The sequence below is a fragment of the Rhynchophorus ferrugineus genome, unplaced genomic scaffold (assembly GCF_030347505.1).
Source record: "Rhynchophorus ferrugineus isolate W39M unplaced genomic scaffold, kcgeb_rfMv2 rfM9, whole genome shotgun sequence".
Lineage (NCBI taxonomy): Eukaryota > Metazoa > Arthropoda > Insecta > Coleoptera > Curculionidae > Rhynchophorus > Rhynchophorus ferrugineus.
In genome coordinates this window covers 34,331,360-34,356,157 of record NW_027472588.1, presented here as the reverse complement: position 1 = coordinate 34,356,157, position 24,798 = coordinate 34,331,360, and the positions used below count along the sequence as shown (strand labels likewise).

Here is a 24,798-nt window from a genome sequence, read left to right as displayed (position 1 = left end):
ATCATTAGATAACAAGGTATTGCTGTATGAGTCTATACTCAAGCCCATTTGGACATATGGAATCCAACTATGGGGTACCGCTAGCAAATCTAATATATCCATCATTCAACGGTTCCAAAATAAGGTGTTGCGTGCCATTGTTGATGCTCCGTACTATATTTCAAATAAAGTGATACAACGCGATATTCCTCTAGAACCTATAACGAGTGTAATCCAACGTGTTTGTGTGAAGTACTTCGAAAGAGTGTCAGTGTATCCCAATGTACTCGCTAATCAGCTAAATATGCGACGTGATAGTGAAGTGCGTAGACTAAAACGTTTAACACCACCTGATCTGATTACTGGACATATGTAGAGTTTAGAATAAGCATTAGAATAAGACTAATTAATTAAGATAATATTTTATACAGATTGCTTAATGAAGTGATTTTCTACATGCCATGTATATATAATATAAACAGAAGAAATACTTATTGCCAATAGGGCAGATTGTGGACTCACGAAGAGTAATAAAAAAAAAAAAATATAATCAATAAATATATAAGTTGTTAAAACAAATAACTATTTGTGGAAAGTTAGAAGGTTTCATTTTTATGAGACAGATAAACAACTAGTAATACCTTCATATAAGATTCGTTAAGTTTTGTTTTGTCTTCTATAGCCTGACGATTGTCTTATTAGCATTTTCAAGTTAGTAGTAAGAATAGTAAAAGTATTTATTTATACTCGATATTTTTATACCATGGCCGAAAGATTATCAAACTCTAAGTACGCGTTAGTTTATAACATTAGTATTGATAAAACAACGAATGCATAATTCAGAGATACATCAATAATAACATAGATTTAAACGATAAATAATGGCTTTAAATACGTAAATAACTGTAGTTAAAATCAAAATTATGATCGACAGTCAATAATATAAAAAGTTATTAAGAAATCGAAGTATTGTAATAATAATATTCACTAGTACTAGACGGTCCCAGAAGGTACGTTCGAAAACACAAGTAAAATCCGAGATCCGTTTTATCGAGCCAAGAACAGAAACAACATTTTAAACTTCAATTACGAACGTTTTAAGTCCAACCGTGTACCCCTTGAATCAGTTATTATTGGGGAAATTATCATCTTGAATGAATTTATATTGTATAAGGATGAATTTGATCCTCCACATCCTCATGAACGATGAACACTACAGGATAACTCATGAGTTTCTTCTTGCATCTCTCTGGCCAGTCTTCATCGTGAAGTACATTCTGGTACTACGCTCTTATAACTTTTGTATGGCTTTGTACCAGAGCTATTTGTCTTTGCTCAGTCAAAATAGGCCTCAATTTCGATAAAAACTTCTTCACTTAAGCTAAATATATTTTTCTGAATTATTTCTTTAAATATGCAAAAAGTCAGTAGACGTCAGAGACCAGGTCTGAAAAATATATTGGATGGAGAAGAGATTCGAAACTACTATAACTATCATCTTCATCAACTTTATAACCCATAGAAGCATTTTGAATTTTATATCAAATATGAATGAGTTTTTTCTTGATGTTCATACTCCACCGATAAAATAGTGCTGCATAATATTCAGCATTGATCGTTTTAACTTTCCAAAATAGGAAGATGATGGAAGAATGGCCACAGCAGTCCCTCAACAAAGTTGGATACCGCAAGGAGCAGCAACATAGGCCTGCAAGATTCGACTTGTACCGCCGGTTTCTTTGAGTTTGTTTCAGTTTTTTTAAGCATAAAGCTGCTTCAATCTGAAACAGGCATTAAATATGTGTATCAACATGATAAGTATTTGGGATGTTGAACAGTTTTTGAGGCCTGAGGTTTGAGACTGTTCATTCATCAATTGATTCAAGCTGATCATCAATTTCTGAGGCACCTTCCACTGAAAAATTAAGCTTTGTAGCGATTTCAGGGTGATAAGCAGGTATTGTATCGATTGCAGGTGGTTGCAACGGAATCTAACCCATTTATTTCGAATGTTTCTACTGTATCTTTCTGTTAATGCGTAAAAATCAGCCTGCATAATAAAAATTAATTATATGTAGTGTATATAAATGCATTCAAAGTTCCTTTTACAATATAAAATATCAGTTTACACAATAACAGTAATAGTATTACTCAATGCTGTATAATAAGAAACTGGTCGACCCTCATGAGTCACCCGACACTGTTAATAAACTCTCCGCCAAAGAACAACAAACCAACGCTTACCTTCATCGTCGATCTCGTCGTCATGCGTGGCGCTACACTCCCTGCAAACGGCCCCACGCTGAGACCCTCTGCCCATCATCTCCATATCCTTATAACCTTCGGGGGGGCTGAGCGTGACCGCGTCGACGAATTCGATGGGGGGCGCGAATTTCGGACTCTGCGGCGTCGGTTCGAATCCGTCGTAGCCCTGACAGCCGCAATTTGGCTCGCAACAGGTGAGACGCACCATCTCGTGCTGGTTGCACGTGCAGACGCCGTCGTCGTCATCCTCGTCGTAATCGCACTCCTCGCGAATCAGAATGATATAGTCCGCGTCGAAGAACTCGTTCTTGTTCTCGTTGAACACCACGCGGTTCGATTTTTTCTCCTTGGCGCGGCCGGGCTTCTTCAGCAACGACTTGAGGTTGTCCCTGTCGGGGTTATGTTTCGAACGTTCAGCTTCGTTTACCATGTTGGCTCCGTCACCTCGCATTCTCCTAGAAAAAAAGAACAGGGTTTACTCTTAGTGTAATTTACCTCCATAAACTGTAATAATTATAAATGGATTACCCTATCGTTTGAAAAAAAAATGCCTTAATTATTATCTAAATATCTAAATCCAAATTCATATATTGGTTATAAGCTTATATCAAGGAATAATTTTTAGACCTAAAATGTTTGTATAATATGTGTTACAAAGAAATAAATTCCAATAAAAGGAAATACACACAAATCAAGCAAGCAGGGATAAACGTCACGATCTGTGACAAATTATATAAATGTCGGCTTGGTTGGCGCAGTGGTAGAGGCGGCAGGAAGGTCCTCCTGTTGTTGCTATAGTCGCCGGTTCGAATCCTGCTGGGACATGGTCGTAAATTCGTGTTGGTGATTGTTTAACATTTGTGATTGTCTGTGTAAAAGGCAAGAGTGCAAAATCCGACAAGGAAATAATCCCAGTCACGCCAATAACCACGCTAGGTATGACCGAATGTCTTCTGGAATGATTTCTAAGTTGGTCACTCGCCAGTCAGTAGGCTTAATATCGAGGACTGTCGATCCAAGCCCACATTAAACAATGGTGATGAGGTGATGACAACGTGATGTCAAAAGCCTTCAAAACCCTAATAGGACTAAGTCAGGGATGAAGATTAAGCCCAATCTTGTTTATAATATTAGTGGATGAAGTAATAAAGAAGTATGAAATATATGAAACAAGACTACATATGGAGTATAAAGACTTAGAAAAATGGAAATCTCGATATGAGCTTTTGAAGATAATGTAATAATAAAACTGATAGGTCAGATACCTACATACATTCTTAAACAGATGCAATATGATACTAAGATAATATGAAATAATAATGAATAAAAACAAAACGATAGTCAAGGTAAAGCGAGAACCACAAGTAATAAATATCCAAATTCCGAGAATAACAGGAAAATTAAATGCCTTTAAGTAAATGGATAGAAAACGTAAGTAATGGATGTTTGGTGATGGAAATAAACAGCAGAATTAGAAAAAAACATGAACTTATCCTTCACTATAAATAAAAAAGTCAGTAATAAAAAGAAAATACACAATATACCTTTTACAGACTAACCCTAACATGCAGTTGCGAAACGAAGATATTGTTAAAGAGAAATAAAATTAGAACAAGCAGCAGCAGAAATGAAATACCTCAAAAGAGGCAGAGGCGTAACAGAAATTAGCAGAATGAGAAGTAAAGAAATAAGAGATCATCAATATTGAATCAGTGGATTACGTATAAAGAGACCACTCAGTTAGTGGGAACCTCCTGCTTGAAATATGACAAGAAGAACTTGATAATGACGCACTATAACAGATAAATCTAAAATTCCCCGTCCTAACACATAGATGGCGCTGCTATAATTAAACAATATGTTTTTTAGTTAGCCCTAACCCTCAAAAGATGCGTGTATAAATTTGACAGCTGTCATTAGTTCATTAGTTTGTAAACTATAGCATATTATTAACGTGTTGATAAAATATTGCTTTTTGAAAGGAAAAAATACAGTTGAAGCAAAAACTTGGCTTGATGCCGAATTTTCGGACACTGCCCTAGGAAAATCAACCATCAAGGATTGGTATGCTAAGTTTAGACGTGGTGAAATGAGTAGCGAAGACGATGAATGCAGTGGACGCCCAAAAGAGGTTGTTAACAACGAAAACATTAAAAAAATCCGCAAAATGATTTTGGAAAACCGTAAATTGAAATTGAATCAAATAGCAGACACTCTAAAGATATCAATTGAATGTGTCCATCATATCATTTACGAATATCTGGGTGCGAGAAAGTTCTGTGCAAAATGGGTGCCGCGCGAGCTCACTTTTGACCAAAAACAACGACAAGTTGATGATTCGGAGCAGTGTTTGAGGATGACCAAGCGTTATAAACCCGAGTTTTTGGATCGAGTGGACTGCACCGAGTGGACGTCATCCGAGTGGACTGCACACGATGAACCCGCTCCAAAGCGTGGGAAAACGCAACAGTCGGCAGAGAAGATTGTGGCGTCTGTATTTTGGGATGCGCATGGAATAATTTTTATGCTACCATGAAAAAGGAAGGATCATCAACAGTGACTTTTACATAGTGTTGTTGGACTTGTAGGAATGTTCGTCGGGTCGGTCGGTCGGTCGAAACGTGTGGCTGCCGCTGCGGTTATCTATCAGAACACTCACTACTATTTTTGGAAGGAATTTGCACGGGAACTAAAAACACTGGTTGAATCAAAGTTGTTTATTTTAACTTGCGATTGATACATGTGGTCGATGGGAGGATTGACAGGATATTAGGTTAAGGTGAAGGAAGTACGGTAGCGCTATGGAAGTGGTACTGTTACAGGGGGACGGTGATAAGAAAAGAGAGCGAGACGTCGTCGTGATGGCCTTTTATACTCCAGAACTGCATGGTACCAATCCACCGGCGTTGCCAACCTTTGTAGTTGCTGATGGTGAATTGATGGTGGCCTAAAGGGTCGTGGCGGTCGCCACATAACTCCCCTCCTAGTGGAACAGCCGTGGAACGTACCTATATGTGGTGCAAGTTCCGGAATGCACCCGCAATCACGCAAACAAACGCCCGGGGACTGCTGATGAGATGGGGATCCCAACCTGAGCGAGGAGTTTTACGGGATCAGCTGCCATCGGAGCTGTAGCAGGACGTCGTTCGTCTTGGGGCGTTTAGCTTTGTTTGAGGGTACCTGTAAATGTGTTACGTGTCCCATTTCGTGATGCGAGGGTGCTCATGTATTGCTGGTATACATGATGGGCTTCTGTGGTTTTCGTCCATCAGGCTAGTCTCGTGGGATGTCGGCGACCACGTGATGTTGATGAGTTCCGTTCCTCGTGCTATCCTTCCATGCACGTGTCAAGCACCTGTCGAGTGGCTTATGTTGAGTTGATTTACCTGTTAGGCACTTTGATCACGTCGGGGTCACCAATTGTAGGAATGTTCGTCGGGTCGGTCGGTCGGTCGAAACGTGTGGCTGCCGCTGCGGTTATCTATCAGAACACTCACTACTATTTTTGGAAGGAATTTGCACGGGAACTAAAAACACTGGTTGAATCAAAGTTGTTTATTTTAACTTGCGATTGATACATGTGGTCGATGGGAGGATTGACAGGATATTAGGTTAAGGTGAAGGAAGTACGGTAGCGCTATGGAAGTGGTACTGTTACAGGGGGACGGTGATAAGAAAAGAGAGCGAGACGTCGTCGTGATGGCCTTTTATACTCCAGAACTGCATGGTACCAATCCACCGGCGTTGCCAACCTTTGTAGTTGCTGATGGTGAATTGATGGTGGCCTAAAGGGTCGTGGCGGTCGCCACAGACTGTTTGAAAGACGAAACCGCCGAAAAACAGCCGCATTTGAAGAAAAAGAAAGTGCCGCTTCACTAAGATAATGCACCGTGTCACAGGACAGTGAAAACGAGGGAAAAAATCCATGAATTGGGCTTCGAATTACTTCGTCATCCACCGAATTCTCCAGATCTGGCCCAAACGACTATTCCCTGTTCTCAGATTTCAAAAGAATGCCCGCAGGGAAGAAATTCTCTTGAAGAAATGGTATCGAAAAGTTGGATGGTCTCTGTAATCAGTGTACCACCCTTGAACGGAATTATGTTGAATAAAGAAACTAATTTTACCTAAAAAATGTGTTTTACTATGCTAGGCCGGGGATTTTTCAATTGACCTGTTATATTATTCCGACACTTTCCAGTCGCAACACTTTATTGTATATTAAGATACTGTATATATCATATCATCAAACTGCCTTATTTTATACTAATAAAATAAGTAAACAAAAACGTTTTCTATAATTATAGTATGGGCTGCCAAAAAACAATTGCTTTGATAAATATTTTAGGGAATCAACCAAAGGAAAATTTATTATAAATCAATGGTATACTGAGTTCGAATACAACAATTAAATAAAGAACGTTAAATTATAAAACTTAATGACTTAACTTAAAATAAGTTTTTTTTAATTTTACGATTATTTAATTAATCATTATTATAAAAGAACCTAAACAATAATAAAAATAACGTATTTTTGTTAAAACATCCTGCATTTGCCTATAGAGTATTTTATAATAATTTCAAAGAATAATTAACCGCGCTTAGTAACATCGAACCATCTTTTAAGGCACCTAATAGCAACAAAAACAATTATAAATTAAATATAATTATAATCAAACAGGAACTAAAAACAATGATTGGAAAAGAAAACTAACTTCGTTTTAAATCTGTAAAACTTGTTCCCGCGATATAAAGAATTAACTCTCATGTCCAGGCCAATTCTGCAACGTGCCTGGATTTACTATGTGAAAAACCAACGAAATCGATTTAAAAATTTGTCTTTACAGTCTCGTAAAAGTTTGCAGCAGCTACGAACGGAGCTAGCTAGAGGGTATAAGTACTTCGAGAAAGTTTGTGAAAAATTGTTTAAAGCCCTCCATCGCGGAATTTATAACGATATTTCCTTCGGTATCTTTATTCTACAAACAAGTCAGGAAAAACAATAGAAAATGGAGAAAATTTGAATTAATTAATTTTGGGTATGGTCATGATTTAATGGTTAAATTGTTTTTAGACATTTTGTTAAAATTACTTGAATAAAGGTAAGATTGAAATTTCTGGAAAGGTTATCGCCCAAAAATCTGAGAAGTTCTACAGTGACAGAATCACGGTTTTACCACGAAACTTTTTTTTAATTAACATATAAAATTATAAAATGTTATCTTAATTTGTTAGTCCTATTCTAAAAATTATTCTGAAGTTTATAAAGTAAATAATATAAATATAATATAATTTAAATCACTACATAGTACAAAACAAAGTCGCCTTTTCTGTCCCTATATCCCTATGTGCGCTTAAATCTTTAAAACTACGCAACGGATTTTGATGCGGTTTTTTTCAATAGATAGAGTGATTCAAGAGGAAGGTTTATATGTATAACACATGCATAATATACTAAGGCAACATTGCTAATTTTAGAGGTTTCTAACGTGATGTCGTAAATTAACCTATTTTTTTAGGCTTATTTAGCAATTAGCAAAAACGCTGCCTAACCCTACGAGTTAGATCAAATTAATGTACTACAGTATTGTACACCATAAAAAGGTCTACAAAAAAGTCCGCGATGGTATATGTTTATCTTTTAGGGATAACCCACATTAACCATTTTTATTGTTTACTTTTTACGTGAGAAAATGGCTTATTTACGAAGCTATTTTAAGCAATACGGCATTAATCCTTATCGAATTAAGTACCTTAAATACAGTGTGCAATTAATATAGATCAATATGGTTCCTTACAGCATGTAAATTAAACAAATATTCTCGGAGATATTACAAATTTAAAATTTGCGTTTAAAAATGTGTAATGTAATAAAAATTGTATGAATTTAGATATTCCAAAGATAGCAGGAAATCTTCATAGTAAGTATAGGGGGAAGAGGAATTGTTTTACTCCAAATTTAATGCGTGTAGGCCAAGGGCAGTAATGAATGAACCAAAAATACTGGATCGATTTTAATCATGTTTTCATTGAGTGACATAGGCATATATATTTTATGCCCGTGCGAAATCGGAACGGGCCGCTATGTTTTTATATACAACGTTCATATTTTTTCTGTAGTGTATTTAATTTAGTATCAGCATTGCACCCGTGCGAAGCCGGGGCGGGTCGCTAGTAATATAATATAAAGCACTCAGGGATTATTACAGCGATATCGCGTTGTAACACTTCATTAAAGACAGTACGGAGCATCGACAATGGTACGCAACACTTTCTTTTTGAACCGTTGTATCCTCGCTTTATTAAACTTGCTGGCAGTACCCCATAGTTGGATTCTATACGATCAAATACAATTTATGCATTTATATCTTTATACGCAAAGTTACATGGATAGATTTTGTTTCATTTGCTTTAATACCCCCTGTTTTTGGATCTTTGTGAGATGCTAAGACAGCTGTGTCTTCTGCATATGTTCCTACAATAGTGATTTTTATGGTCGGTAGATTAGTTTCATATAAGAGATGCAGTATCGGGCCCAGTACACTGCCTTCTGAAACTCACGAATATATTGTGTGTAATTCGGTAACTTTATCGTCTTGTTTTATAGTGAAATATCTATCTGTGAGAAAATACTTACTAATACTTACTAACTGAAGATATGGATGAGGAATCAGTTTCTTTAGTTCAACTTGAAAACCTGTACCTCAAACGTGGTAAAAGGTATATAACATATGGCAAAAACATACATCATTGATTAGTTTTGAAATGTGTATGAACAAATTCATTTTGAATGACATGAAAATACCGAAATTACTTTTTCCTGAGCTCATTTTTGTAGATCAAAATGTTGTCAGAAGACTTAATATAGAGTTAGAGGACAAACCAGAGCTAATTCGAATTATTAGCTTTTTCAGACACTCTGATTCTTGTCAGAGTACGGAGTGAATGTTTTTTAAGCTACAGTTTTGAAAAAAACTTGTAATTTTTTAAGCTATCAACATCAGTTGTATATACGATTTATAATGTTATATAACGTCACTGTAATTCCACACCTTCGCTTGATAAATTTTGCATCAAACCTACCTTAGACCACATATCTTCTGAGAATCTCTGAAGCTACCTCTTAAAATCATCAAATAACAATCACAAAAGGTCTGACATGGAATGGTTAATTAAAATTAAAAATATACATGTGTGTGTCTTTTTTGTAGTATAATGTATTCATGTATTGTCCTATAACTTGCATTTTTTATTTTCATAACCCTTCAAAATAGTCTCCACTACATATTACATACCTATGCAGCAATTCTTCCAACCCTTAAAGCACTTCTAGAATTTTGCTTTTTAGGGTAGACATGACCTCTTTTAGCGATTCAACTTTATTATCATTTAAGTTTGCAAAATGATAACTTTTTAAGGTTTGTATTTATTTTTAGAAATAGAAAAAGTCATACAACGTCTTTTCTGATGAGCATGGAACCTAAAGCATGATTACAGTGGCGTTTCTTGTCAAAAATTCACGTAGTGTAAGCAGGCGCATCATCATGAGGCAAAACCCATGTCCTTCCTTCAACAGCTCACAAAAGAGTAATCAGCCAACATGGTTTACAGTGACAATAAACACGCATACCAGAACAATGATATAAAAAGAATGTCAATCGGACCACAAGGAACCAACACTTTTTGAGCACGCCTCGTATATTTAATCTCATCTGCATATTATATTCAAAATTATATCCAATATTCTATATAATGTATCAAATAAAATAATCATAAAAAATCAACTAGGCCAATCAAGCAATACAGATGTGAAATACTATTAGAAATGTCTTCAGCTGAGGAGACAGCAGCCTTTGAAAATCATTCAAAACTACCAAAAACACCAAAGTCGCGTCACAAAATTGGGATATCCGTACTTTGAGAAGCGAATGGTATTTTGAACGTCAATTTAAAAAAAAGCGTGAAAAAAAGAAATTTCTAGACATCGCAGACAATACAGCAAATATAGCTATTTATTTGATAAAAAAATTGTTCCAATACAATACAGTAGCATTGTATCATAAATTATTGAAAATATTACCAGAAACAGAAAGTATACAATTATCTTTTCTGTTTAAATAATTGGATAATGATTGTTATGATAAGAACTTTTGTTTTAATAATATTTTTTTTAATTGTTACATTTCTTGAAAAAAGCAAATCCAAGAATTAAGCTAATCATCAATAATTCATAGTTCATAATTCATAGTTCCTACTTAAATATCACTTCCCACACTACATTAATTTAGAGATACCTACCCTAATTTTACTATCTCTTTAGAAACACATTCATCTATATATTTGTTGAATTTTTTTATAACAGCTAAGCAGGTCTCATTTATATAATGAATACATTAAAATTAAATGCTTACCCTTCATTGACAAAATATATTTTCTCTCTGACAACATACACTAAATATAAATACTTTTTATATTATAGGAGATTGATTGATACCATTTCCATGACTGAAACACAATGATTCCAAAACTGTTATAAGTCCACAAAAAGTAGAACAAAATAAAATAGAAGAGAATCAAATAAAAGCGAACGCGATTTCAAAGCCCACTTCATTTTCTACGTATAACAAAGTCCTTCACTCCTCTGAAAAACATAAAAGTAACGGAGATGAAGAGAGATTAATTTGAAATATTTAGAATTTTAATTTCGTATATTTTCGTTAATTAAAAGACGATTTCGATAAACAATAGATTTAAAATATCTCGATCGAAAACGGTTTAATCAAAACGTCAAATATTCTATGTCAATTATAGATATTAAACTTTTAAACCTGACAATTATTTACGCAATGGCAACCGATCGGATCGCTTGTCATTGTTCACAATATAAATAATGACATGTCATAACTAAATAATTGGATTGAACCAGAACTGTTTAAAAGGACTTCATTGCTCAATATATAAACCATATTACTAAATCATGACTGGATTTTACAACTATTTCATTTCAATTCGACGCCATTTTACTATATCACCTTTCATCACCAAAATTTCAAGATCATTATCAATTTTAAACAAGATCACAATGAATGAGGTTTGGGTTAATCAAAACGAAAGGCTGTGGAATGAAATAGAACACGTTTTCAGTCAGTTCTTTTAGGAACCAAAGAAATTCTGCTAGATGACAACAGCATCAATAAATTGGACAATCATTAATGCGTAAAATGCACTGAAGATGAACCAAATGATGCTGATAAAGTTATTTTCATGCAGTTTTCTTAAATTTTCGTTACCATTTCATTTTCGTAAACTAGCTGAAGAACCGAATATTTCTCATGTCTATTTTACTGTTTATTTACGTGGGTATCAATATACATCAAACTTAGTGATAATTTATTGGTTTTACATTTAAAAGTTTTAAGCTTATCGAGTATGGAGAATAAAGGATTATAAACAATTTTTTTCTAAATTTCATAAGTAGCGCTCCTACTCCTAGAAGAGGAGTAATTTATATAATCAAAGAAAGCTAAAATTAGGTATAGAGAGTTTTAAAATTCAAATCCATTTACAAATTATATATTTTGTATACGAATTTCTTTGCTTTTGCAAAATATATCTCCAATATATTATTGTATATGTTATAAGGCTTTCATTCAAATCAATATAATATAATATATATTCAAAATATAATTGTTAATCCAATATTAATTTATACGTAACACAAATCAATGTTATAAAACAAAAAGGTAGCTGAAACCTTGAAAAATAAAGTATATTTTTCTGGATATGGCCAGATATTTATCAGTTTTATTTTCAGTCACTTTATTTTGAAGATAACCCTTAAATATTAATATGAAAATATTTAATGAACTATATATCGTGTGAATTTTATTAGAGAAATTCTTTTACTATTCTTCTTTCTAAAAGTCTCCTTTTACCAACTATGGGTTTATCTGGACTGGACCCATAGTTTAACGTGGGCTCCGAACCACGGTCCTCAGCATTAAGCCTACCGACTGGAGAGTGAACAACTTTAGAAATCATGCCAGAAGACATCCAGTCTTACCCAGCCTGGTCACTGGCGTTACTGGTATCATTTTCCTTGTCGTTTTTTACACTCTGGCCTAGGACAATCAAAAACATACATTTACGGCAATGGCCCAGCAAGATTCGAACCTACGGCTATAGCAACAGTAGGAATCCATCATATCGCCTTTACCACTGCGCCACCAATAGAGAAATTTAATTCGCAGATAATATGTAATATTCAATATGATGTTTGTTAATATTTAATCATTTTCCAATCCTGAGAAACAAAAGTGTATAGGAAATTACCATTTATACATTATATTTGACATCAGTGATAGCGTAAAGAATAATTTGTTTTATATTTTAATGATATTTAAATACAAACGCAAAATTTATAGTTAATACATAGATTATATAACTAAATGTTAATTGGATTTTACAACTAAATAATTTCAATACTAATTTGTATGTAATATGCAGTATAGTATATAAGATACACTATGAAAATATGTTTTATATTGAATAATATTCTAGGTTGTTCACTAAAAAAATCAACACTATTTTACTATATTGTCTTTTGTTACCAATATTGAAGAACATTATCCAATTTAAATATAGTAAAATTAAAACACAGCATGCTGTGTATATATTAATCATATATTAATGCCATATTTCTTGATAATGAGACAAAACTTCTCTATACTGTGAATATAAAAAATATATTAAATGGATCAAAATGAATGAGACTTGGGTTAATCGAAACAAAAGTCTGTGGAGTGACGTAAAATTTCTCCAAGACGAATTCGTATTCAGAAATAGGACAAGTTTTCACTCATTTTTTCGAGATACAAAAGAAATTTTGCCAGCGAACAAAGGCATTCAGGAACTGGAGAATCATTAGTACGTAAAGTGCACTGAAGTTGAAGCAAGTTATAATAATAAAGTTATTGAAAAACGTAGCATCAAGAGCTTATAATTTGAAAATAATAATTTTGTTACATAAATGCCGTCAAAGTTTTTTTCTAAATTTCATCAGTAAGACTGCGTAAATTACTTCGTCTCTATTACAAAATTGCATACGTTCTAATACGATTATCGTCTAGCTCCCATATGTTATAATGCCTTTGTTCAAATAAACGTATATTTTGAATTGCCATTACAATATTAATTTATATGTAATAACATTCATAAAACAAAAAATTAGTTTAAAACCCTGAAAAATAAAGTTCCTCTGGATACGACCATTCATTACCCTTAAAAATTAATGCAAAAATATTTAATGAACGTATTATATATTACAAATTTATTAGACACATTTTATTAACAATAGTATGTAGTATTTTAATATAACGCTTATTAAAATTTAATTATTTTCCAATCAATAAATATATGTATGTGTATTTCAATAATGAGACATAAAGGTGGATAGGAAATTGCCATTTTATATTATCTCAATTTTATTATTAAATATTTATGCATAGCTATGATACTTTTATGATACTATTATGATACTTCCATTATATGATGTAGTCGAAAATATTTACTTGACGTACCAGTTTTCACTAGTAATAGGATTAGAAAATAATAATGTAAAGTGAATAATGACTGACTACTCATTTTATTTGCAATTTCCCTACTTCTCTATATGAAATTAGACATACGTTTTAAATCGTATTATAAAATACAAACATCTCTCCATCTCTCGACAATATTTAATGGTTATTACAAGATTATTAAAATTAGCGAATGTAAATAAAAAATATGGTTGGAAGTTTTAAGAACTGAACATAACGTTCAAATAAATTAAAATGGTGTACATATATCTATATAAAAACGCTTATTTATATTATTGATAAAAACATTCTTTTTAAATTAAACGAAAATATTTATATTTCGAATGATATACCGGTGTTTACAAGTGATATTAAAATAGTCAATATTTTCTTATAGATATTATTATTCAGGGACATTGCACAAGTTTACGAAAAATGATGGGAGGTGTTATTATATTTACCTTATTACAATGAAATAATCTTCTTCGTCGCACTGGCTGCAAGATTCTTCCGTGGAACTGTCCTCCAAGAACTCGTCATAGTATCCCGGAGGAGGTACTTCGACGAATCCACCGAAATTGTTAACGTCGAACTGGCAAATATCACCGAGTCCCTCAGGAATGAACTCGTCGCAGTCGAATGCGAAATTATTGACTATATTTTGATTCGAATCGAGACCAGATTTCGTCTCGTCTTTGTTATCCTGAAAATCCGCGTAGATGGTTAGATTGCCGCAGTTATTTTCATCGGTTTGGTTTTGTTGTTGATGACGCGCAGGATTGTAGTGATGATTTTGTACGGTTACCGTTTGGTTGGGGTTTGTATTCTGAGCACAATCACAGATGGTTCGTTCGACACAGTTTCGACAATGACTAGATGACGTGGGATCGTCGGTGATGCCAGCTTTTTTCAACTTGTCCTCCAGGTACTTCAACCGGGATTTGTTTTCGTCCAAGCGTTTGTTTATATCCTTGCTGTAGAGAATGTCTTTGTCCGTTAGGCGATTCGTCCGATTCGAGACGGATTCGTCCTCCGAACGACTATTTACGTCGTCAGTACCAACCACTTGTTCCGACCGGAGCCTTGAACCGCCAAGGTCACTTTTACTCTCCACAAACACCAACCTGCCGTTCCTGAAGCCCCAGCTGAGATGCTCACGCGATAACTGACCGTCCGCGGCACTCCCCCGTAGCGGTTCCTGCGGTGGCACCCGACGTGAGACGTCCGCGCGATTTTCAGGGCTGGTTTGTGTCAGAAATGTGGCAGCAGGAGGGTGATCCTGCGACACGCGGCTCTCGAGAGCGTCGCTGGCAGCGACGTCGGTGGCGGATTCGCGACTGCAGGCCGACGCCGGTGCGCATCGCTCCTCGATCGATGTGCAGGAAAGCGCGCACGGCGTTCCGTGGGACGGCCGCCTGCTGGGGACCGTCGGCGAAGAGTTGGGGCTCGCACCACCAGGATCAAGACGGTCCAGGGAGGTCACAGCTTCACAGCTCTCCTCGGGACTATTTTTGCACGAATCGTCGGTACTAGGTTCGCGCGTATACACTCCGGAATCACTCTCGACGCACTGCCATTGTCTCGCTTCACCGGCCTCATTAAAACCCGCGTTTGCACAAGCCTCACTCGTATTTCGTAATCCTTTGTCCGACCGCTCGACGGCCCCACCTCCATCGTCGAGAGTCTCGGTACCCGTAGTACTGACCATTTGTTCTCGGAAACAGTCCTTGCAGAAGTCCGTGGCCGTGGTCTGCACCCGATCGGTACACACGCATTTCGCCTTCAAGAAGACATCAGCGTCGATCGTCTGCATCTCGATGAAATCGACCTCGTCCACGGGTCCACCCACGCCGTCAGAGCGAATTTTCGTCTCGACAATGGCATCTTTGGGTTTGTGGTGGTCGTCGTGTTCCAATTCGCCGCGTATCTCCATCGTCTCCCTCTCCGGATCTGACCCAAGGCTGTTTGTTAACGTCATGCGTTCGGTTTTATCTGAAACAGAACAAATATTTGGTTACGCTCAACGCCGAATAATGAAAACGTTCTTGCTTGTTGTTGGCAGTGAAATAATTAGTATAATTATGTTTCATTTCGTTCATACCGCAATGTTTTCGTTATAACGCAAATAAATGACTAGAACTAGAATAAGTCTGAGGGGGTTGATCATAGTTTTTTAAAATGAAGAAAAGTTTCTATATGGTCTATCCAAAGTAGCAGTGAACTTACGTCATCATGATGTATAATGTATTGACTATTGCAGTTTTGTAAATTCGTTTTAACACCAGACAGTATTTTGCTTCTCATTTTATTCCAGTTAAAAAGAGATGCAATACTGTCTGATAAGTTCGAACATTTATCCAAAATCGTTCGGTTCTCAACTGTCTACAAAATTCTTCAAAATATTAGTGATAAATGGTTACAAACCCGCAAACCTTGTTTTGGCATTTTGCTCGTTGTGATAAAACCCAAATTACCGCTTAATATTTTTGATTACTCTGGTTGAAGATGACGAGACTAAATAAATAGTCAATCAGAAAGAGGTTCACTCTAATTAATAACTTCGAACAGAAACGAAGTACTGGGGACCCGTTCTTATCAGTAAAATAGGTTAGAGAGTTAAGTATTGATACTATTAATATTAAGCTGTTGGGGTTTTTACTGGAAATATTTGTATTGTGTTGCAGCTTTATTGAATATTAGTATTGTCACTATAACTAAAATATCCCAAATTAAAGAGAAACAATATAATTTTAGATTTACCGAATATAAAGTATCTACATTATTTGATGTTAGCTCTATTCAAGATTAAATTTATGAAATATATGAAAACGGTGAGTAGAAAAGTAATTTAATACAATTATTTCAGAGATAACTGTTAGTATGGAAAGTATCCATAAAAAACTTTGGGATATGCTTAAGAGTTCTCCTTACCTCCATTTAAGATATATAAATCATCACTTGTATACAGACCTAGATATTTCAAAATGGAACATTAAGCCACCCTTGACAACAAAAAGAGCGTATGTTAAAGAAAACAAAAGTTGATAGAAAAAGTTAAAAATTAGAATAACATTTGTTGTGCATAGTTATATGGGTAATTGTTCAAAATATATGTGAACAGTTGGTTAAAAGATGTGAGGAGAGAATGAATACTAACCATTTTGTAGATATGGTAAATGCATTAGAGAGAATGCAGTGATTAAATCTAATTTTGCCAAAAAAAATGTACACAGGTAGCAACAGAAGAAATTCAGGAGAAATACAGTGATATAAGAATGATTTGAGAAGAGAACACAGCCACGACAGAAACAATAGTTCAATGTAGACAGAATAAAATAACTGTAACCTACAAACTAGTGTGGCCGTTTAATTAACTGTAGTTTAAGTCACTCGATAATATATGCATTAGATGTACTTCAAACTTCGTTTATTATCATTTTTTTATTTAATAATATTTCATCTTTAGAACGTCATTCTTACTCCTACGACCTTAGAGGGAGGTCGAAAATTCAGTAGGTACTAATGTGTACACCAGATTCGCAGATATACAGAACATACGATACATCCAGGATAAGTGGCCACCTTGCTTTATCTGCGATCTAGTTGATAACTTTATACATCGAAGATTCTCGTAAAAATAACTCACATAACATAATATTCCCAAAATATGGTTTTTTATGTTGGTGGATAAAAATCGAAAGATGAAAATGTGAAAGATGAGATATCTAGAGATAGGAGCTAGGTTTATGTTACAGAAATACTGTACATTAATTCCGTGGTTTAGAAACATTTTTTTTGTTTGCGAATTCATATATAATACACTGCAATATACACAGCTTAACAGTGACCATCGTAAGCTCTTCGTATGTAAGTAAGTGTTTTGAAACCTCGTACCTGATTTCTATTTTAGATACAATTTTAACTAACCTAAGAAACCCAGACAATATTTAATTAAAAGAAATACTTTTCACAATTTATACCAATGCTACAGTGCAATTTAATTTTGATATCAATATAAAATAATATAATTATTGCAATGTAGTATCAAATATAACAAGAATAACAATATCAGTCACACAAATAACTAATACTGGATTGTTATATCCATATCCTAATAGTATGGCTTCACTGAATAACTATTAATATACGTTAAAGCCATGAAAAATCGAAATTACTTTCTTATGAACCCGATATATAAAATCTATTGCGGTAAAGCACGCGATAATATTCGGTTAGAGTCAATAAAAGAAAACAATTCGGAGTCTTAGATCAAAGCTATCGCGGCGGACCAGAAAATACCGAAGAGTTTCGTGAAAATGGCAGACGTTCTGAATATTAAATTAACTTTGGACTTGTCGAGAACAGTCGGGGGTTAGAACATCAACATTTTTCGTAGGAAACGGCAAAGGACATTCCCAACTTCGTCCTGCCTTTGATCCAAGGACAATTTGTCTTCGATAAATAACTTACGACTGTAAAACAACTAACGGTGTATTTGTGAAAATAAGTTTACAAAATATCAATATTTTAATGAATGTATATGATAGAAATTCAAGAACATACTCTTGAATTAATTAAACGATATTCGAGATCTGTAGACACTTCTCGCGACAGATTGTCACGTTCTGTTAGTCTATTCAATGAGGGTACTGTTAGGAAAGTCAGAGCTGAGAAAGGAAGTTAAACATAAACCAAAGAATGGAAAATTTTAATAGGTGATTTAAAAATTTTATGCACCATATAAATTATTAATTATCTATTTAAAATATACTATATCTATTTAGTTTATCCATTAATAATTGTTTTAATATTTAATACCATTAATGGTGTTAAGATGTCTTCAAAATCGTATTGAGCGCAGACTTTACAGTTCTACAGTGCAATGTCGAATATCTTCCTTTAATATACAAATGCTTATAGATTTCTTGGTATTAACCATATGCTTAAAATAATTCTATAAAATGAAATAAGTAGTGTTAAGTCGCATAATTTAGAAGTGTTCTTAATCGCCAAAAGGGAGAGTACAAATCCACGGGTTCCAAAGGCTAATTCAGTTTTTTCATTGACTGTATGTCTTATAACACCGTCTTATCGAAAAAAAATGCGGGCCACATCAATATTATCCAGTTTAGGTAAAAGGAACTCTGCCACAGTACGAATTAGTGCTTAACCAGCCTCATTTTCCAGTCCAAGGATTGTTTTTTGGATCAATTGAACCTTGAAAACATGGTAGAGCAGATTCCTATATAGCATAGGTTCTAAAGATCTTCAGGATATTACGAAGTAGAAGTACGACGTTTCTAAGCTACCACCGTTATTCTCACGAACTGCTTGCTAACAATTGAACATCCTTTTATTGAACGCTCGGATTGGTAACGGTAACCATTTAAACTAACTTTTAATTAAATATATATTAATCAGTAAATTATTACCTAAATTATAATACGGTATTCTTACATAGACACTTATATTGTTTGTTTTAGACACTAACATTCTAGGATCTATAAAAGTTGAGTATCCAATACTAAATGTATCGAATCAAAAAAGGAATTAGAAAATAAAATCAAGAAAATTATCCCATCAATATTCACTATGCTTGGTACAATTATATTAGACAGATATAGTTGAAATACTGACGAATTTTGAAAAATTATTCTAAAATACTCGAATATATTTACTATTATTTAAAAATATATTATTTTTGCAAGAATATTTAAGTTTTCAGTGAAAAACGTCGGTGGCGTCAGTATACAGATAGTCAACAATACAGTTGGGCGCCAATGAATCGATCAAACAATAAAAAACGGAAATTATATGAAAGTTAGTACAAAACGAAATGTCATTCATATACTAGGCTTGTTAAACAAAAATTTAAACTATTAATCACTACATAACTACGAGACAGAACTTGGCCAACATTTACCGACGACACAGTTATTACGGTAAAAGATAGATCTCTGCTTAAGGTTGTAGAAAAAGTACAAGTAGCAGTCAACAAGGTCTACAAATGGACTAGAGACTGGAAAATACAAATTAATTGCTCCAAATCTGTCCGTGTTAATTTTGCGTTGCGGTGAAATGACAAAAGATTAATTATATCACTTGACGGATGCCCGATTCCTCAAGCCGAATTAGCTAAATACCTCGGCATTCATCTCGATGGTAGATTAAATTGGCTGCATCATGTTAGACAAAAAGCAAAGCAAATTAAACTGACGTCAAACAACTACACTAGTTAGTGATGGTCGAAAAATACTCTCAACTTGGTCTAAAATCAAAGAGATTGGTTTATCAGTCAATCATAAAGCCAATTTGGACGTATGGGGTTGCACTAAAACATCAAACCAACTGGTAATCTAACGCAGCTAAAACAAAATTCTACGTTTAATTACCAATACTTATCGCTACGTAACAATCGAAAACCTGTACGATGACCTCGAAATCCAATGGATAAAGTGATCCGAGATTTTACCTTGAAACATGAAACAAGTTTGCTAAATCGCAGAAACGTGGAAGCAAAACAGCTACTGGATAACACGCAGGAAATCGGAAGATTAAAGCGTACCAAACTACACGAACTTGTGTGGTGTATAAGTGTATACTTAGTGGTTTATAGAAAAAATTATTTTAAAAAATATAAAAATTAATAAATATCGAAAAAAAATTAATATATGAATTACAACATACGTATTGGAATCACCCCTGCAAGTTAAATATTAAAAGTATCCAATTATGTTGAATTGTCTACGCCTCTGGTTTTGTGACAAATAATATGTTGTACATAGACCTACACATTCCAACAGTACATACATATAGATATAATAATGTCAGAGAAAAGGCAATGTTACAGAAAATCATGGTACCCAAGAGACAAAAATTAGATTAATAAACAACAAGATGCTTAAAAGGTTATGATCCAGTGAACTGCTTTAATTTGATTCAATTGTAATTTTAATTTAATTACTCACAGTTTGAATTATTTGAATAGAGATCAATTAAATGTACATAAGTGATATCAATGGGTGTTAATCGAATCGAATGTCTTGATTAGTTAGTAATAATAATTAAAATATAGTAAATTTCCAATTTTTTATAATAACTATAAAGATTTTATTGGCACAAAACTGGTTATTCACCTAATTCATTATATTCATCATCTAATGGTTGATAATGCATGTATTGAAATATATATTTTAAAACTACTCGGTCTAAAGTTGGAATGAATGAACTACACAATATAATTATTGTTCATTCAACTCGTAGAGTAATTTCGTTCTGGTGTTAATTTATTACGTCTGTGATCGATGTAGAGATTAAATAAAAACACCTTTGAAAAGGATCTGTGGTACGTTACAGTCTAGACGATTAAATTGGCGGGTATTAAATGACATTTTGTTTATCAGTATCGTATTCGTATTTTACGCAACTAATTTAATCTTTTTTTTTTAAATTTATTTATTACAACAACCCTACAACTAAAGTTTATTTTTCTGTCTTTACATAATAATCAAATCATTTTAACAAAAAAATTGAACCGACTCTAAAAAATAGTACTTCTTTATTTATTTTTTGAAGTCGGTTCAATTTTTTTTTTATATTTTATTTTTCTCCTTTTAGTGTTAGATATTTACTCAATAAATTACGCAGTCATTTTATTTAATATTGCAATGAGTAGGCCAAGTAAAGGTGCTACCCGTATGTGGAAAAATAGGAATAAACAATGATTGAAATTAAGGAGCGCTTCAGCCCCGCCGGTCCGCTACCTAATTTAGGTGATTTGTCAAATTTTCTAACTAAATAACAGCAAAAAGTTATTGTCCTCGCCAGGAAAAGAACCCGCGACCTCAGTTTGGGAGCTAAACGCTTGAAACATTACACCATAGTAGCAGTTCATACAATATTTCTGCAACGTTATATATACTGTCGTTTGTGGTTAAAAAGGGAACTTAATGAAAGACATCAGCTCAATAATAACATTATACCCAAATATCTGATTATTACAGATAAAAAATATGTGAAAACTTTGTACGTGCCTTTGAAATTTCAGCCTTTCCCTCGATATCCCCCCCTTCCCCGCCAGATCTTGATTTGGTTCCAATGGGACCACTTCGCCCGCATTGGGCCACTATACAGCCGAACATAGAACTTCCTCCTTTTTCGAAGTCGGCTAAAACCAACTACAACTGAGATATATTCTACTGAATCATTTAGTGTTCAGACGTTTGTAAGATCAGATATATATATCTGCTTGAGACATCGGGATGACGTGATGTACAATCGCATAGTTCTGGAGTCTTCTTTGATGGGAATCGGCATCGGGATCATCTCAATGTCCCTCCATCATAAAGCCCCATTCATTCCATAAAGCACACATTCAAAACACTTAAACATTTTATCTTTGAACCTTTGAATCACATGGATATTGAAGTCAGTCGCACAGTCAGAGTCACAGCTGAATTTCATAACCGCAATGGTACTTGATTATATAAAATAAGCTTGTTGTAAATTGATGAATCGTAGTTGCATGCAAGCAACCAGTACCGCGTTTCTTTTTATATGCTCCTACCATCTGAGCTAGGAATCCAAGGTTATGCCAAACTAATGTTGCCATATCAACAAAAGTGACATTTGTGCTATATAATGGAGTGGGGAAATCACTGACGTAAAGAAGATCCTGGCCTCAATACACTTCTCTATGATACGCTAACTCGTACCAATTTGAGATCGGAGTATGTTCCTTCATTTTTAACATGGAAGTATACTTGGTACACTTAGATTAGACAGATATAATTGAAATACTGACGAATTTTGAAAAATCATTCTAAAATACTCGAATATATTTACTATTACTTAAAAATATGTTATTTTTGCAGGAATATTTAAGTTTTCAGGGAAAAATGTATGCTCCTTCATGTTTAACATGGAAGTATCAAAAACAGAGGAATCAAAATATGATTTTAAGAGCAGGTAAGATATGTGACTTCACTTTATATACATTTTAACTCTTTATGTTACTCTCTATACTCAGCATGTCCAACATCATGAAAGACAACTGAACACACCCTTTTATTTTCTAAATACTTTTCAGCAGTGTAACAGACAGCTTTGAAACTGAAATAAAATGAAAAAAAGGATCTGAATTTAATGCGAAGTTACAAATTGCACCAGGCAATACATTTGATATCGGGATGACGTAGGTTCACTGGTATTTTGGATGGACTATATATTCCGTCATTGACTATATACTGAGAAACCAGTTGAACTGTTCTCAGATCTCAAAAGAATACTCGCTGAAAAGAAATTTGCGTCGAATGAAGAGGTGATCGCCAAAACTGAGGCCTATTTTGAAGCAAAGGACAACTCGTACTACAAAAATGGTATCGAAAAGTTAGAGGGTCGCTATAATCAATGTATCACCCTTGTAGAGAATTATGTTGAATAAAAAAAAATTGCCAAAAAATGTGTTTTACTAGGGTAGACCGGGGACTTTCCAATTGACTTGTTATAACAAGAACTCAGACCTGAACAGCTACAGATGGGATTCTGAGTAAAAGTCATCATAGAGATAACGGCCTCCTTAAAAGCAACACATGAAAAACCCGGAAGAACCATTCAACATCAACAGTGTGAGTAATATTATAAATCTTATTAAATTAAATATTACGACATTTACAAAATATATACTCATTTATTGGACATTCTCATCATTTAATCAATATTTCACATATATTCAGCAGTATAAAAACATTTGTATCGTCAAAAATCATACTTGCACTGGAAAATAATAAAAACAAAGTTTTAAATGAAATGAAACACTTACTCGAAGCTATTTCCTTATCTCGATAGTTCCTCAGCTTATCCCGAACAAATACATCCACATTATCCAACTCTATAAACCACTTTTCACAATACCCGGAATCTCTTTCGCTACCATTATCGCCATTAACCGACTGGTCGATAGAAATCGACGCTTTTCCATCCGTCGTTCGCGTCTTATCGCGGTCCCGTGCGTCAACAGCATCCAACTCGCTACGTAGATCGTCAACAACAGTCACTTTCACCTCGCACAGTTCGATTTCGTCTAACGCCACGGCACTGTTAAATCCCTCCAATGCAAAACTACTTCCTCCGGACTGGTTTTTACCGCTATCTCGTAGTTTTATGGCGTTTTGGTCGGTCAAAGAAACAACGATCGATCGTTGCTGTTCTTCTTCGGTGACCTGAAAAAATACATAAATAATAATTGGTTGATATCGTAAATTTTTTAAAATGTTCATTCTTTCTTTATTTCAGATATATTTTTCTTAAGTACTTTTTTAGTTTAAACTTTATAAATATAATCATAAAGTTAAATAATTGTTTTTTATTTATCAATATATTGTTTACCAACTAATTTACAGCTACTACAACAGCTAATTTTTAATATCAACTAATTTACAACCCGTCTTCACAGTGACTTAAAACTAGGTAGCTATCTGGGAAGACCCATTGGTTCTTACTTATTACCTAGTAGAACAAAAATTAGTAGCAGTTTTCAGTGATTTTACCACTTGATACACTTCACTATACAACTACACAAGATCACACGGTTTAGTTCCCTTGAGTTTGCGTTCTAGTTCAGTGTTATCCAAGAGCACTATTTCAGCACTTCGGTGTTAATATAGAAGTAGAGTTTTTTTCCTTGTCGGCTTGGCTGGTGCAATGGTAAAGGCGAAAAGATGGTCCTCCTACTGTTGCGATAGTCGCGGTTTTGAATCCTGCTGAGGCATGGTAGTAAATTTTTGTTTGTGATTGTTTAACATTTGTGATTATCCTTAGACAAGAGTGCAAAACACGATAAGGAAAATGATCATAGTCACACCAGTAACCAGGCTGGGTAAGACCGGAGGCTTCTGGGATGATTTCTAAGTTGGTCACTCGCCAGTCGGTAGGCTTACTTAATGCCGAGGGCCGTAGTTCGGAGCCCATGTTAAAC

At 34.5% G+C, this 24,798-nt stretch overlaps 1 protein-coding gene across 3 annotated transcripts in view; it reads right to left on the bottom strand.

Annotated features, from left to right (window-relative positions):
- LOC143202797 (uncharacterized) overlaps positions 1-24,798 on the bottom strand; it is a 222,886-nt gene that overhangs the window by 184,589 nt on the left and 13,499 nt on the right. For all 3 annotated transcript variants that reach the window (XM_076414599.1, XM_076414600.1, XM_076414601.1), the window contains exons 2-4: positions 23,644-24,043; positions 14,285-15,815; positions 2,224-2,699 (exon numbers count right to left, since the gene is read on the bottom strand). In XM_076414599.1, the coding sequence (XP_076270714.1) occupies positions 2,224-2,699; positions 14,285-15,801 (1,993 nt within the window). In that variant the 5' untranslated portion in view covers positions 15,802-15,815; positions 23,644-24,043. The remainder of the gene's footprint in view (positions 1-2,223; positions 2,700-14,284; positions 15,816-23,643; positions 24,044-24,798) is intronic.